Genomic DNA, 14812 nt, shown 5'->3' on the forward strand with positions numbered 1-14812 from the left:
TTTCATTAAAGATTTTATTTTTGTGGAATCAATTAGCTGTATTGATTCGATTTTTATTCCTTGATGGGAGGAATAATTAAGGTAACAGCTCTAATTGAGGGTCCCCTGACCTACCTATAAATAAGGCCTGTGTATTCCATCAATTGGCACTCACTGGTAGGCATAGGTCAGAAGAACCTCTCAATAATTGTTTAGTTTTAGTTTGGTTGCTGTGGAGCTGTTCTTCAAGCTGCTTGGACAAAGCAATGGCCGGAGGTACATATACGTATTAAATTATTTCCGCTGCTAATTGTATTGTTAATTAGCATTTAATATGTATATTGAATATCTTACATTATGGTCCAACATGTTACGGGAATACAGCTAAACGAAAAACAAAAAATAAAGTAAATATCAAAAGAATAGTTGATTAGCCTCTTACCTCATCAACCAAGACTAGGTAGGAGGTGTTAAATGGAGGTCTCAAGTTGGCTCTGTTGAACTATTTCTTGAAAGCTCAAAAATTTAGAAGCAAATATCTCAACTCGATAACATTAATACAGGTCCAATTCTTTCAACAGCTGCCGATCTCAATTATTATGCACTCCTCGGGGGAAACACCCGAATTTTGGTACCTCAAACCAATTTCCTTGACGGCACCATGATTATCAAAGTCAACACCGATTAGAGGAAGGGGACTTTCCATGTTCTCACCTTCTATAGCATGTACTTCAAGTGGATTTTGAAAGTTGAAAATTTCGTGGGGGTCCTTATTCCATATATGCTTCAATTTTGGCAAATGAAGAAGATGCAATTCTTTCACTTGAGTGGCTGTAACAGCCCATGTTTCTTGATAATCAATAAGATTTTCACAAAACTCAACTTTTATAATCTCACGTTTGCAAAAGGAATCTGCAGTGAATTGGTTATACCATATAATCTTCAAGTCAGGCATGCAGAAGATTTTCAAATTTTCCAAACTAGGGAATGGAACCTACAGAAAGTAAATATGACAGATTTTTAAGTTTGTAATCTTAACAAGCACAAAGCAGGTTGTCAAGGGAAAAAGTAGAAGAAAAAGAAGCAAAATCCACCTCTTTGTAGAAGAGAGGTTGCATGATAGAATAAAGAATCATAAAGAAAATAAGTTCACGCCATGTCATCTTAAAAAAGTGAAGTAATTATCACCTCTTCGACCAAGAAAAGGGTTGGCTGAATTGAGATATCTCAAGTTGTCTAGATGCAATATCACTGGTGATGTCCCATTTTTTTTGTTTTTGGACATCTACTTTATTTGATGCATAATAAAAAATTGAGATGAAATTTGTGCAAGACTTTTGAGTAAATAAAAACTATCCAAACTGTATTCACCTCATACATGACATTCTTTAATCAGGCTGAGATGTCCCCACGAAATCGAACTCATGCTTACACATAACTTTTCATTTGGACAAATAGATACATACTCATCTCATATATTTATATAAGCCAAAAACCCCGTAAGTGCCTTAAAATTGTAACATGTGGCATAAACCAGTCCTTTAATATCTATTAATACGTTTAGTGGTCCTTATTTCTTTCACTTGGTTTTTAAAAAATAATATTCATCTAGGACTAGGAGGACACCGGGAAAACACTAGGATCCCATATATAGAAAAAAGAAAAACCAATATATAGGATTTAAAAAATAAAATCAAAAACCATAAAAAGTCATAAAAAAATCTTTTTTTTTTTTGGGGGGGGGAGGGGGGACATTGACAAAATTTTGGAAGTTTGAGAGAAACATTGTCACAATTGAAAGTTTGGGGAGACATTGTCAATTTAGTGATAGTTTGAGAGGGGTGTGTGGACTTTATCATTTTTTTTTTCTCGAATGTTCAAAATTATATAGGTTTTATTTATTTTTATTTTTTTATTTAAGTAAAATGGCCCCAAGGGGAGGGGGAAGGGGTCAAGTGTATAGAATTATGAGATAACAAAATTATGAGAACTATAATAAGTATTACAAGCTTTTCATGCTTCAACATATTTCTTCTGTGGCACTCCTATTGTGGTATTACATTCAATGTTTGCCCAACAAAATAAAGAGCTAGAAATACACGATAACAGTGTAAGAACAGTGTTGAGCAAGAGCAACTAAATGATGTCATAATCAAGATCACATTCATATATTCATATACCATGTTGTTTTTACGAGTTTGAGTAGATCCTGGAATTAATAAGTGAAAGGTTGGGTAGATACTGCCCACGCTTCACCTTTAAAATTGACCTTATTAAATCACAGTCTGTATGCAATGCATGTAAAGTACTTTTAGAAAAACACAGAACTAGATCACTTTGGCTTTGCTTTCAATAAGAATTTATATAATCTTTCCAGTACTAATGCTCAGAAAAGAATTAAGTCAATGATCTCTAGTTCAAATGCTAGTTCCTCCGTATAAAAATGGGATGATTGAGTGAAGTCATGGGTTGAAGACTCACTGTGTGTGTGTGCGCAACATATCAACCAAAAAAGAAAAAGAAAAATAAAAGTAAAGAAGTAATTCTTGATCGATCGAGTATAGAGTGGCATGATATCAACATATATTCCATTTTGCAAATCCATACCACATACAAGCATTTTTTTTTTTTTTTTTGGATGAATTCATACAAGCATTTTTCCATTAGATTTTTTTCTCTTTGTCATTTTTTAAGTCACACACACACACAGGCCTAATTCATAAATTCTATTTCTTGCGCGGAAACTGAGTGAAGAGGCAATAGAATCAAAATCTAACTCTTTCCTCTTCTTAGACCAAGCAGAGAAAGGATTAACTTTCTCAAAGTCTCAAACAACAAAATGATTACAAGATTCAAATTCATTTATCCTTGACCTTTCCTGCACTTTCTCAGCAACCAAACAGCGAATAACAATTTGATAACAAAGAAGAGCCGATTTTTTTTATTTCTCTCTACATTTCTGACAAACCATACAATTCACATCAACTCGTTCAGATCTAAGGCACAGACTTCAAATTACTATAAAGCCCTAAATCAAGCAATGAGAGAAAAATTGTGCTTCATAGGCTTGGATAAGGTGTGGTGGAGGCAGGGCCGGCTCAATGGCTAGGCCATTGAGGCGGTCGCCTGGGCCCCCAGTTAGTAAGGCCCAAAATTTTTTTTAATAAGGCCCAAAAAAAAATTTAATAAGGCCTAAAAACATTTTAATTTTATTTTAACTTAAGGCCTAATTTTTTTTTAAATAAGCCCCAAAATTTTTTCTCATAAAAATTTAAGGCATCTAAAATAAGGCTCCAATATAATAAGCCCATGTAAAATAAGACCAATTAATCAAAAAAAAAACAAATATGCCACATCAATTTTTTTAGACAACTAGTTAAAAGTTAAACTTAAAAGTCATGAAACAACAATGAAAATGAAAATAATAATAATATTATAAAAATATAATAATATTATTAAAATAAATATTATTTAATTAATATTTAAATATTTTTAAAAACAGATTCAGCTTTAAAATTTTGTCTAAGACCCTCAAATACATTGGGCCGGCCCTGGAGGGAGGTGTACCATTCGGATAGCTGGTGGCCGACCTGGAAGCCAATGGCCTCGATCCGACGGGCGGCGAGCTCTGGCTTGTTGGCGTAGAACCAATCACAGTAGGAGGACACCATTTCTGTTAGTAGGCTGTCCACGCAGCTCTCCGAGACCTCTCTCTCTCTCTCTCTCTCTCTCAATTTGCTCTTCGATTTTTCTAAATTTATGAAATGGTTTTGGTTACTCAAGCCCAATAGTATAGGCCCACGTCACTGTCACATTATATTAATGTGGCATTGCTAAATTATTATTGATTTCTTTTTTTAACAATACTTATTTTAAGAGTAAATTAGCAATCTTAAAATATCAGTCATCAGCGTAGTGAAATATTTCACTTAGAGATTATTTGAAATTACATTAAGGAGTTTAAAAAATTAGTCCGTTTTGCAAAAATAACTCATAAAGTACTTATTTAATTGTTTTTCTCTAATAAAAAGAAGAAACCAAATACGTACCTTTGAGAAATTTTTTATTTTTTTGCTTTAAAGTTTGAGTTTTGAACGCAATCTCAAATAAGTTTTTAACCTCTTGAACTTTTATCGTTTTTACATATACTTCCATTAAATTCTAAAACTCTCGATATACTGTATCAAATTTTAAAAAATTTGTAATGTCTTTCGTTGGTTAGATTTTATTTATTTATTTGTGCCTCTGTTTTCAGCATCAAGCATGCCATGTCACTGTCACACCTGTTAGCTTTAGCTATCAACTATGAATACAACACCTTAGCAATTAGGTGTCTCGTAATTAAAGTTAAATTACCCATTAATTTTATAGGGTTCCATGTATAAAGAGCATTAGCAGCAATTTTTCTAAATTTCATTCTTTTAAGAAAAACTCCTAAAAAATTATTGCAACCGACTCTCTTAGTGTTCCCTAAACTAAGGGAAATCAAGAGAACCAAAAGTGATACAATGTTCTCTTAACATTATTTTAATGTAAAAATGTTTTCCCTTTCCTATCTCTTTTCTCTAGCAGTTATTTGAAAAATATATATTTAAATGGCTATTTTCTTTCATATTTTTTTCTCTAACATTTAATTTAAAGAATATTTAAATGATATAATTAAAGGATAATGAAAGCTATTTTTTTAAAAAAAAAAAAAATCTGAAAAAACTGGTGCTAATGCTCTTATCACAACACTAAACAACTAATGTTCTTTCTCCATACTGCCACATTACCCCATTTGGTCATATGTTGTCGGCAGACTAAACCCTACTGATTATACTTTACTTAAGGTGTTGTAGGTGACTTATCGTGAACCTGAGTACCGAAATTTGCTGTCAATTAATAAGTTTTTCTTGTGGTTTAGCTCAAAAAACACAGCCCCATACGATTCTCTCCATATCAATTGAACTACAGAAAAACCAATTTATTTGAACTGAAGAAGATATTGGTCTATGCACATATGGCGTTTTAGGTGCCTTTCGTAGTCGCTCCACAAATTCGGCAGCCAAGCAAATTTTCAGCACATATCATATTAAAATTTATCTTTAATTAATCAAGTTAGGCACTCAAAGTTGCTAGTTTACATTTAAAAAAATAATAATAATAATAAAAAAAAAATCCTCTTTTAATGTGCATGGCCGCAATATGTGTCTAAGTCGACTACAGAGATATTGAAGAGAATAAGCTATAGAAAAATTTCATCATAAATTATTACACACTCCAAAACTTCAACAGTACTTATGATAAACAAATTTAATGTATGCAGAATATCATGTAGCAGTTAACACTTCGGGAAGGAATGTATCATGCAAATACATAAATATAGTACTCCTTTTTTTTTTTTTTTTTTTTTTTAATACATCACAAAACAAGAAAATAAAGAAGCAATATCAAACAAGTAACCATAGGTTAGCCATGTTTGATGTCCCTTTGACCGACTTCAAAGAAAAAAAAAAAAAAAAAACAAGATCCTTAGTGCCACAAACTAATTAAACATAGAAAAGCCACATTCCAAATGCTGCATATTAAGAATGATCTTCATCTTCTTCAGAATTCTGAACCTTTGCCTAACAGAAAACACTGTATTGAAGATAAACACATTAATCATTTGGACCGTTGAATCATAGAAAACAAAGTGTAATTCCAACTTTCTTCTTCTTTTACTTGCAATAAGGACAATAAAAAATAAAAAAATGGAGAAATGCACTTTACCCCCCAAAGTTTGACCCATTTTTCAATTTGAACCCTAATGTTTAAAAATTTGCAATGTACCCTTATAAAATTATAAAATTTTGCAATTCGAACAATCCGTTAATTAATTTCGTCTGAGAATATGGAAAGTTAACAACGTGAGTGTCACGTGATAATTTTTTTTTCCATTTTGGGGGGGGGGGGGGGGGGGGGGGTGGTTAGCCAAAGGGGGTGGCCAAAACCATTGGGAATGGTTCGGCCACCTCCAAAGGGACAAATGAGGGTGGATGAAACCACCCCCAAACCTATTGGTGGTGGCTCGGCCAACCCCATATGTCCAAGAGCCACCCCCAAATAGCTGGATTGGGGGTGGCAATCCACCCACACGGCCTATGGGCTGGGGATGGTTCGACCACTCCATGAGCTCTAATGGGGGTGGCCAAAACCACCTTAAATGGGTTTATAAAACTGTAAATTTCAAAAGAGTAGTTGATTAGCCTCTTACCTCTTTAGCCAAGAATATAAGGTGTTAAAAGGAGGTCTCAAGTTGGCTCTGCTCAACTGTTTCTTGAAAGCTCAAAAATTTCGAAGCAAATATCTTAACTTGATAACATGAATACACGTCAAATTCTTTCAACAGCTGCCGATCTCAATTATGCGCTCTTCGGGGGAAACACCCGAGTTTTGGTTACTCAAAACAATTGCCTTGACCGTACCACGACTCGCACCTCGACTTTGAAACTGAACAATGATTTTAGGACTTTTGCCTAATATTATTTCAGACAATATCCTAGCTTCAAATGAATCAAGTGGACTTCGAAAGCCGAAAATTTCGTGTGGGTCCATATTCCATACATGCTTCAGTTTTGGCAGATGAAGAAGATGCAATTCTTTTAATTGAGTGGATGTAACACCACATGTTTCTTGCTGATCAATAAAATTTTCACAAAACTCTACTTTCATTGCCTGAGGTTTGCAAAAGGAATCTGCAGTGAATTGGTTATGCCATATAATCTTCAAGTTATTCATGCAGATGATTCTCAATTTTTCCAAACTAGGGAATGGAACCTACAGAAATTCATCCAGCTGTATGTGTTAATGATATATCCAACCATTATAATTGAAGATAAGATACCAAGAAAATATGACAAATATTTTTTAAGTCTGTAATCTTAATTAACAAGCACAAAGCAGGTTGTCAAGGGAAAAAGAAGGAAAAGAAGCAAAATCCACCTCTTTGTAGAAGAGAGATTGCATGATAGAATAAGGAATCATAAAGAAAATAAGCTCACTCCATAGTCCATGTCTTCATCTAGATGCAATATATATCACTTCATAATTAATGTGGTCATCTTAAACAAGTAGAGAAGGTAATTATCACCTCTTCGACCAAGGAAAGGGTTTTCTGAATTGAGATATCTCAAGTTGTCTAGCAATACCACTGGTGATACCACATTTTTTTTTTTGGACATCTACTTTACTTCATGCATAATAAAAAATTGAGATGAAATTTGTGCCTGGCTCTTGGCTCATGCATGGCATTCTTTAATCAAGCTGATCGAGGTGTCCCCACGAAATCGAACTGATCATGCTGACACATAACTTTTCATTATCATAGATTCCTTTTAATTTTCTATTAATGTTTTGATAATTAAAATTTAAGTTATATTCTTTCTTTTTTATTTTTTGGTATACTTATCATTTTAAATTGAACATATGGAAATAAAGATTTTAACATATTTTAATTTATATGGATTAAACTAAAATTAAGAGTCTTATATATCATGGTAAAAATTTTCTATGATTTATAGATTCAAGATATAATGTTCTATGTGTCATTGAGTTATGTATAACCTTTACTTTTAGTGTGTATTTTTATTTAAAAAGGCATGATGTATTATTTTACACGCCTTTTTTAATCTATAATAAAATGTGTTTAAGTTTTGAAATTAAATTATAATGAAAAATCCTGCGAATAACATAAGTTATGGGTTAGTATAAATATAATATATGTATATAATTAAAACAAGTAATAATAAATAGATAAATAAAATGAAAAAGATAATTCTGTAGCACACAAGTAAATTGGTAACAGAGTGACTAGTATTAATTTAGAAACCCAACTGACAGATTTCATAAGCCTTCATCTCCACTAGATTAACAGAAAACAGAGTGAGAGAAGTCATACCACATTTCTAGGAGACTAATTAGTTTATTTTTCCTTTGTTATTATTAATTTTTTTATTTTTCTATTAGGAGGTGAAGAAGATAAAGTTCTTTGTTCGATTTATAAGCAATATTAGTTCAACCTAAAAGTGCGGACATTTAATCTAAGGTTCTTACGTACCTCATCATCAACCAAGAAAAGGGGCTGTTTAATGGAGATCTCAACCTGGCTCTGTCCAAATATTTTTTGAAAGCTTGACAGTTCAGACGCAAATATCTCAACATTTGGACACTCAGCCACAAACATATTTTTCAGCATTGGCCATTCTGAAGTGTGCACTCCTGGGTAAAACCACTTGAGAAATGGTAGCAACACAAGATGCACAACAGTTACTCTAGGGAAGACGAACTTAGCTATTGGTTGCTCTGCTTCTTCCCCTGCAACAATTTCCTCAAGATCCAAACAATCAAATATCACAAGTTGTTGTAATTGCTTGAGGCATGTAGCCACGGAGGCAGGAAATAAACTTTTCAAACTCCTACATCCATGAACATTTACCCTTTGTAGATTTTGAAAGCTGAAAATTGGTTTGGGGTCTTCTCTTGTTACAACATGGCTTTCTTTAACGTTCATCGTTTGCACTTTAAATACTTCTTGCAGTGAACGACAATCATGTATTGTAAGTTCCTCAAGACTTTGGAATCTTGCTAGCATATCAGATCGAAAGAGGTTAAGAAGATTTTCACATGAATGTACTATTATACTCTGAAGCTTGTAAAAGGAATCCACAGCAAATTGATTCTCCCATATGATTTTCAAGTCATCCACTTGGGACATTACCAACCTTTCCAAACAAGGGAAGGAAACCTGCAGGGTTCATCCCATGTGCTAATTACACACCTATTCGTAATAACTCACTAAGGAGTCTAGAACAAAAATAAGGGGAACAAGCAAAAAAAAAAAAGAAAAAGATTTACCTCTTCATTGAACAGAGGTTGCATAGCGATATGAGGGCTCTCTGCTGCATTCATTTCCTTTGGTTCTCTGCAGCTGGTCATCATGTCCAAACTAACAGGTTTGGATATGAAGGTTTTTAAATTAGGGCAATTGTCTATGATTAGGTCCGTCAAAGATGAAAATTTGATATTACTTCCTTCGCAGAATCTTTTTAGCATTGGAAGCTTGTTTAGGACTAGGGATTTTAGAAGAGGGAACAATACTTTAGGTATTGTTTCTCCTACTACTCTTAAATCTTCAATGACAAGTATCTCTTCCATAACCTCACATTCAACTATGTGAAGGTATTTGAGTTGCACCATAAATCTAGCTGAAGAGAATGACAAAAAATATTTTATATTATTGGAGCCCTTCACCTTCAAGACTACCAAATTTTGAAACCTTGGCATTGATTGCATGTTCTCTAATATGCAAGAGGACCTTGTTGCTAGATTTTGGTTGTGTTGGATGCTTTCCAAGCCTATTGAGGAGAGTACCAATCTTTCCAAATTGGGAAACACAACCTACAGCAGTGGTTAAATCTTTATCTTCCAACAAACTAAAAGATGCACAGTTAGTTAGGGTATCGATATTATTCAAATTTTATTTGAACATGCAAGAGTTAGGGGTCATAATGATTCTAAATTAAGTCTCATCATATATATTTTTTTTTTCTCTACTTAATGAACTTGGAAGTCCTAAAAATGCAACATTTAATTTTAGCTTGGTAAATTAGGACATGACTAAGGTGTCTTCAGCTATAACCTCACTTGAGCCACATGCCTCTCACACCTCCGTGGATAAGTTCATTCATTGGATCCAGTACTAAGAGTTAAAATTAATTTTGGTTGTTTTTCATGGATGTTGAAATTTAGAAATTGATACACTACTTATAAATGGTTATCATTGAATCAATATACTCCAAACATCTATTTTGGTTGTTATGAATTATTATTTTCTTAATCATTAAACCGGCTGATCTCCAACACTTTAGAATATGGTTTTCTTTTTTGAAGAGGATCCGGATTCTGGGCGAAGTTAATTGGCACAACAACTTTAGCTTTGACAACCATGTTATTGAGAACAACTATATGCTGGGATTAGGCTTTCCGGTTTGACTTGTACGAGTACTGGCGACCATTTGGTGCGCTTTTGTTTAAAATGGAAATTTGAGGGAATGCTGGGTTTTCTTCTTTGAAGCATAAAACTTTAAAATCTATTTCTTATGAATTCCAGTAAAAGTGTACAAACGAAATAATTTTATTTCATATTGTTTTTCCTTTTCTTTTTGGAACTGGTTCATATTAAATCACAAATTAATTTTCACTCAATCTCCATCAACACATCAAAATTTGAAAAATAATTTTCTTTAAAAAAAAAAAAATGTGAGAGGAGAGAAAATTATATATTTTTCCTTCCAAAAGTGATTTTCTTAGAATTTTTGTTAATAGAATGATGGGTTAATAGGGAGTGGGGAGGAATTCAACAATCTATACTCTTTTATTCATAGGTACTAAATTCACGAAAGAGACTAGAATTAGTCCACCTATCCAAAAAAAATAAAAATAAAGAGTTAATCAAATCCGCAATTTGGGCCAAAAAAAGAAGGAAAAAAAAAAGGAGCATTTTAATCTATAGCTTGTATAGGTATGGCATTTTAGACACTACGCACCCTAAATGATGAAATAGAAAAACTAGTCTCCAATGGCCCATCGACATTGGACATATATATATTCTTACAAACTCTCAATTAAGAAATGGAGAAGACCAAGTGAAACATATTAAGCAATGCATGCTTAATGAAAAGCATGCCTTAAGAACCAATTAACATAGTGTTGCAAACTTTCAATTAATAAAATTCAGACAACCATGTGAAAAGCATTTAGCCCTAGACACCATAATGGAGATTAAACTTCTTAATCAATAATTAGTACCATCCAAACTGATTATATGTTTTTTACCGAAGCGAATCAAACCGGTTAGAATCAAATATTATGTTTTGTCTAACTTGAAATTTGTATTTCATTATTTCATGGGTTTATTTTGTGCACAACTCAAACCATGATAAGATATTTAATTGATTGATCTTGTATAAAGGATTCTCCCTATATGCATTTGACTTTTCATGTTTCATCTGTTGCATTTGTTTTATTGCCAATATATGATTGTCATTAACGATATAAATAGTCATGAACTCTCATCTCTAACCTTCTTAATTGAAGATGCATATTAAACCATCATCACTATCGATTTCAAGTTGAGGAAAGAAAAATATGATCCTTATCAAAGAAGAAAATCATATTATACCTGTTCATATAGAATTGGCATGTGAAAATCAGGCTTGCCCTCCATGATAATTTCTCCATCATCAGTTATGAGTGAATTTTGTGTCCTTAATAAGCTCATGAGCTTTGGAAGATGCTTAAGTCCCAAGCGACGTAGTTTAGGGAACAAGGATGCAGTATCTTCGTCTTCTGTTTCGCCTTCTTCTTTCATGACTATTGCACCCATGATGCTGCATTCCCCTATCTCCAATTCTTCTAGTTGAGAAAGGCCCCGGGCTATTGATGACAAGAAGAAATATTTTAATTTATCACAGCGTTCCACTTTTACAACTCTCAACTTACCGAAGGATGTCAAGTTAGGAAGTTGGCCATGACATATTTCTTCCAAGCTTGTCATATTTTTTAGAAGAAAAGTCTCCAAGGCAGGAAAGACAATATCCATTAACGTCCTCGAGTTAATGATATACTCAATCTCGGAATTATTTTGGATATGGAGATGCTTCAGTTGTTGAAAGCCTTCCCTATCTAGTTCATGTATAACACTCTTAACACCCTTTAACTCATCTAAATAAAGATTTTCTGTTTTATTCAATATCATTTTAATCCCAACCTCCGATTGAAAGCTTGTATTCAACTTGAGTTTTAATGTTCTTGAGGCTTCTCCTCGCTCACCAGACGAATCCCATTCATCTCCTACAGATATTATGTATTTTTCTAACTTTTCAAATGACAGATCTTTTGGTAGATTGCTAGCATTTGGAATTTGTATCTCTAAAGTGGTCAAATGTGACAAATGCTTTAGCTCAACAAGGCTAGCATTATTAAGTCCCTCAACTTCCCACTGAACAAAACCGTTTCTCATATACAACTCTTCTAATGCTTTCAACCTTGATAGGACATTAGGTGAAATCACTTCAAGTTTGGAACAATTGCTCAAATCCAACAACCTCAGACGACTCAACAATCCTATTTCTTCTGGCAATTGTGAAATGTGGGATTTAAGAAGGCTAAGAATTGCCAAATTCTTTAGCTTTCCAATCACAGCTATGTCATCCAACACACATCGATCCAGGCACAATGTTTGCAGATTTTCAAGGAAATGAAGTGATGACGGAAGTGATGAAAGTTGCATTTTGGTCAAATCTAAAACTTTGAGCTTTTCCATCCCTTGAAAGAGAGTGTCTGAGATTTGCACAGGACGATCTCCACCATACACATACAATAATCTTAATTCTGGACATTCCATTTTGTTAGGAAATTCATGGATGTCTCCCTTACGAACAGAGAATGTCCCGCATCTTTTGAGTGCATCCGCATTTGGCCATTCTAGCCCACCATTAGCCCTCACCACAAGCATATTATTATCCCTTGACGCTATTAATGTAGCAACAACACGAACAACATCATGCATACGTAAATATTTAGAGTTATAAGGATTTTGTAGCAACAGACAACGGTCTTCCAGAATTCGAAGTATTGTATGTAGTCTATTTCTTGCATCTTCCAATGTATTAATACAATGAAATAAACCCAAACCATAACAATATTTCAACAAGTCCTGCTTGTGAATGTAGTAACCCTGTTGAGCACAAAGCAAAAAGACGTCTTGGACCTCCTTACTTTCAAGATGTTTATAACTCAGCTCTATGGGATAATATATAGTTGACTGCATTTCTTTGAGGTGCTCGGGAGCGGGTCTTCTTAGTAGCTGCAGTGCATCCTTCCATTCAAATAACTCCTTATTTTTTAATGCCTTAGAAACCGTTACAAGTGCAAGAGGCAGACCTGCACACGCTTCAGCTACCATTTTTGCTGTGCATCGCAAATTGGGGTCTTTATTAACACAATCACCCGCCATCTTCTCAAATAAAATCCATGCTTCTTCTTGATCTAAAACTTTAAGTTCAAAATTCTTTTGGGTGTCCATTCCAGAAAATACTTCTCGATCTCTTGATGTCAGTAATACTTTGCATCCCTCAGCAGGAATTCCTATCTCCTTCAAATCAAGATTCTTCCATATATCATCAAGGATAACAAGTATCATCTTCTTATCTTCGTTTTTTGTTAACCTCTCCCGTAGACGATCTGCTCTTCCAATTACAGTCTGCTCAGTATGAAGCTGTAGACGCAGCATGTCCGCTATTTCTCCTTGAATTTGTGTCAGGTTTGGGCTATGGGTCACATTTGCAATAGCCACCTCATCGAATAACTTTTCTTCCATTGCTTGCTTAGCAATTTCTCTCACCAGCATAGACTTTCCCACACCAGCCATGCCCCACACCCCGATCAAGTGAATCTTATCATCTTTCAGTGCCTCCGTAAGTCTCATCACAGTCGACATTCTTGATTTAGAGGCCACGTAATCCGTAGATCCGGCAGTCACTATCCCTTGTGGAGCAGGACGGAAGCCAACTCTCTCTGAACTAGGCTTTCTCTGGAGTAGTTTACCAATTTCTCGCTCTATCTTCTTTGCTTTTCGGCTTAGCTGATGCCGTCTCTTCAACTTCATCAAACATGCCCCACTGTACCACTTCATCTTTGCTTCTTCTTCTTCACGTTCAAGAACGTTTCTAACCAAGTTCTCTATTTTAACATCCTCCGCCTCTTCCAACCATTTTTTAACATCACCTTCAATTTGTAGACCGTTACATCTAGCAAGCTCAATGGAATTTTGCAGTCTTCCGCTAACAAGCTCCAACTCCTTTTCCTGGTTCTTCATACTCCCAATGTTGCTCTTGTAGTGAAACGAGTAACATAACCATTGTCCGACTGGTGCAACTGTCCACTCAAGGAATTTTGTAGCACACTCCATTAAACTACTCTCCATTCTTGCTTTCAATCTTTTATCCCTTTTCCTTCTCCTTTCTTTTTTTGTTTTTTTTCTTCTTTTTTTCAGTTTTTTTTTTTTTTTTTTTTTTTTGGATTTTTGTAACAGTAGGGACAAGAAACAACTAGAAACTGCAATGAAAATAAATCATAGGGAGAAACAAGGAAATTAAAGGAGTAGATGTACTCAATTGGTTTTTTGATGGACCGGAGCAAAAGGTGAGTAGAATAAAGTTGGAAACCAAATTATGCAAGGAAAATGTGGAAACTAGATAGGAGCCTGTGTACCTCTGAGACCAAATCTTAAACTCTTAGTAGGGCTATGATTTCAAACCTGCATAATTAATTGATTCATCATCAGCCATCCAAATTGTGTAAATTAATCAGAAAACAGGAGGTGGTAAGATTGAAAATATTAAAACTTCAAATATAATGAAAGACAATATTGTACGTCTTATTTTTCCATTCAAAACACAACTCATAAACTCATACAATTGGATCAACCTTATTACTTTGGAATCTAACATTTAATTTTCGGATATCAGCCTTTGAAAGCAATATAATGTGGTTTTTTTTTTTTTTCTCTGTTCAAGATGGGAGAGGGGGAAAGGGGAAAGAAATATCAAGTTTGCTATATATATATATATATATATATATATATGAAAAATGATAAATGTACAATTTAAACCCAACTTAGACCCAACTGAAATCCTTTATTATTAGACATTTTTAAAAAGAAGAGAAAGGATTACGGGCCCACATTTTAAGCTGTTCAAAACAGATAAGCCTGACAACATCATTTCTTAAATTGTCTGAATGTCACAAA

General features: G+C 34.1%; 1 protein-coding gene across 1 annotated transcript; it reads right to left on the minus strand.

Annotated features, from left to right (window-relative positions):
* Positions 1 to 553: 553 nt before the first annotated feature.
* On the minus strand, positions 554 to 14035 carry LOC148587895 (putative disease resistance protein At4g27220). Its single transcript, XM_088519042.1, has 4 exons — positions 11183 to 14035; positions 8857 to 9399; positions 8060 to 8746; positions 554 to 973 (listed from the first exon to the last, which is right to left on the minus strand). The coding sequence occupies exons 1-4, from the start codon at positions 13985 to 13987 to the stop codon at positions 554 to 556; spliced, it is 4455 nt and encodes a 1484-aa protein (XP_088375168.1). The 5' UTR covers positions 13988 to 14035.
* Between the last annotated feature and the right edge of the window lie 777 nt (positions 14036 to 14812).

The sequence above is a fragment of the Corylus avellana genome, chromosome 1 (genome assembly GCF_965113065.1).
Source record: "Corylus avellana chromosome 1, dhCorAvel1.hap1.2, whole genome shotgun sequence".
NCBI lineage: Eukaryota > Viridiplantae > Streptophyta > Magnoliopsida > Fagales > Betulaceae > Corylus > Corylus avellana.

Bases quoted from the DNA above. Each gene is read 5' to 3' on its own strand.
- LOC148587895 (XM_088519042.1), bottom strand. From the start codon at position 13,987: ATGGAGAGTAGTTTAATGGAGTGTGCTACAAAATTCCTTGAGTGGACA. The intron at 8,747-8,856 runs GTAAATCTTTTT...TGAACCCTGCAG, and splicing joins AACCTCTGTTCAATGAAGAG to GTTTCCTTCCCTTGTTTGGA. The intron at 974-8,059 runs GTACGTAAGAAC...TACTTTCTGTAG, and splicing joins TTTTCTTGGTTGATGATGAG to GTTCCATTCCCTAGTTTGGA.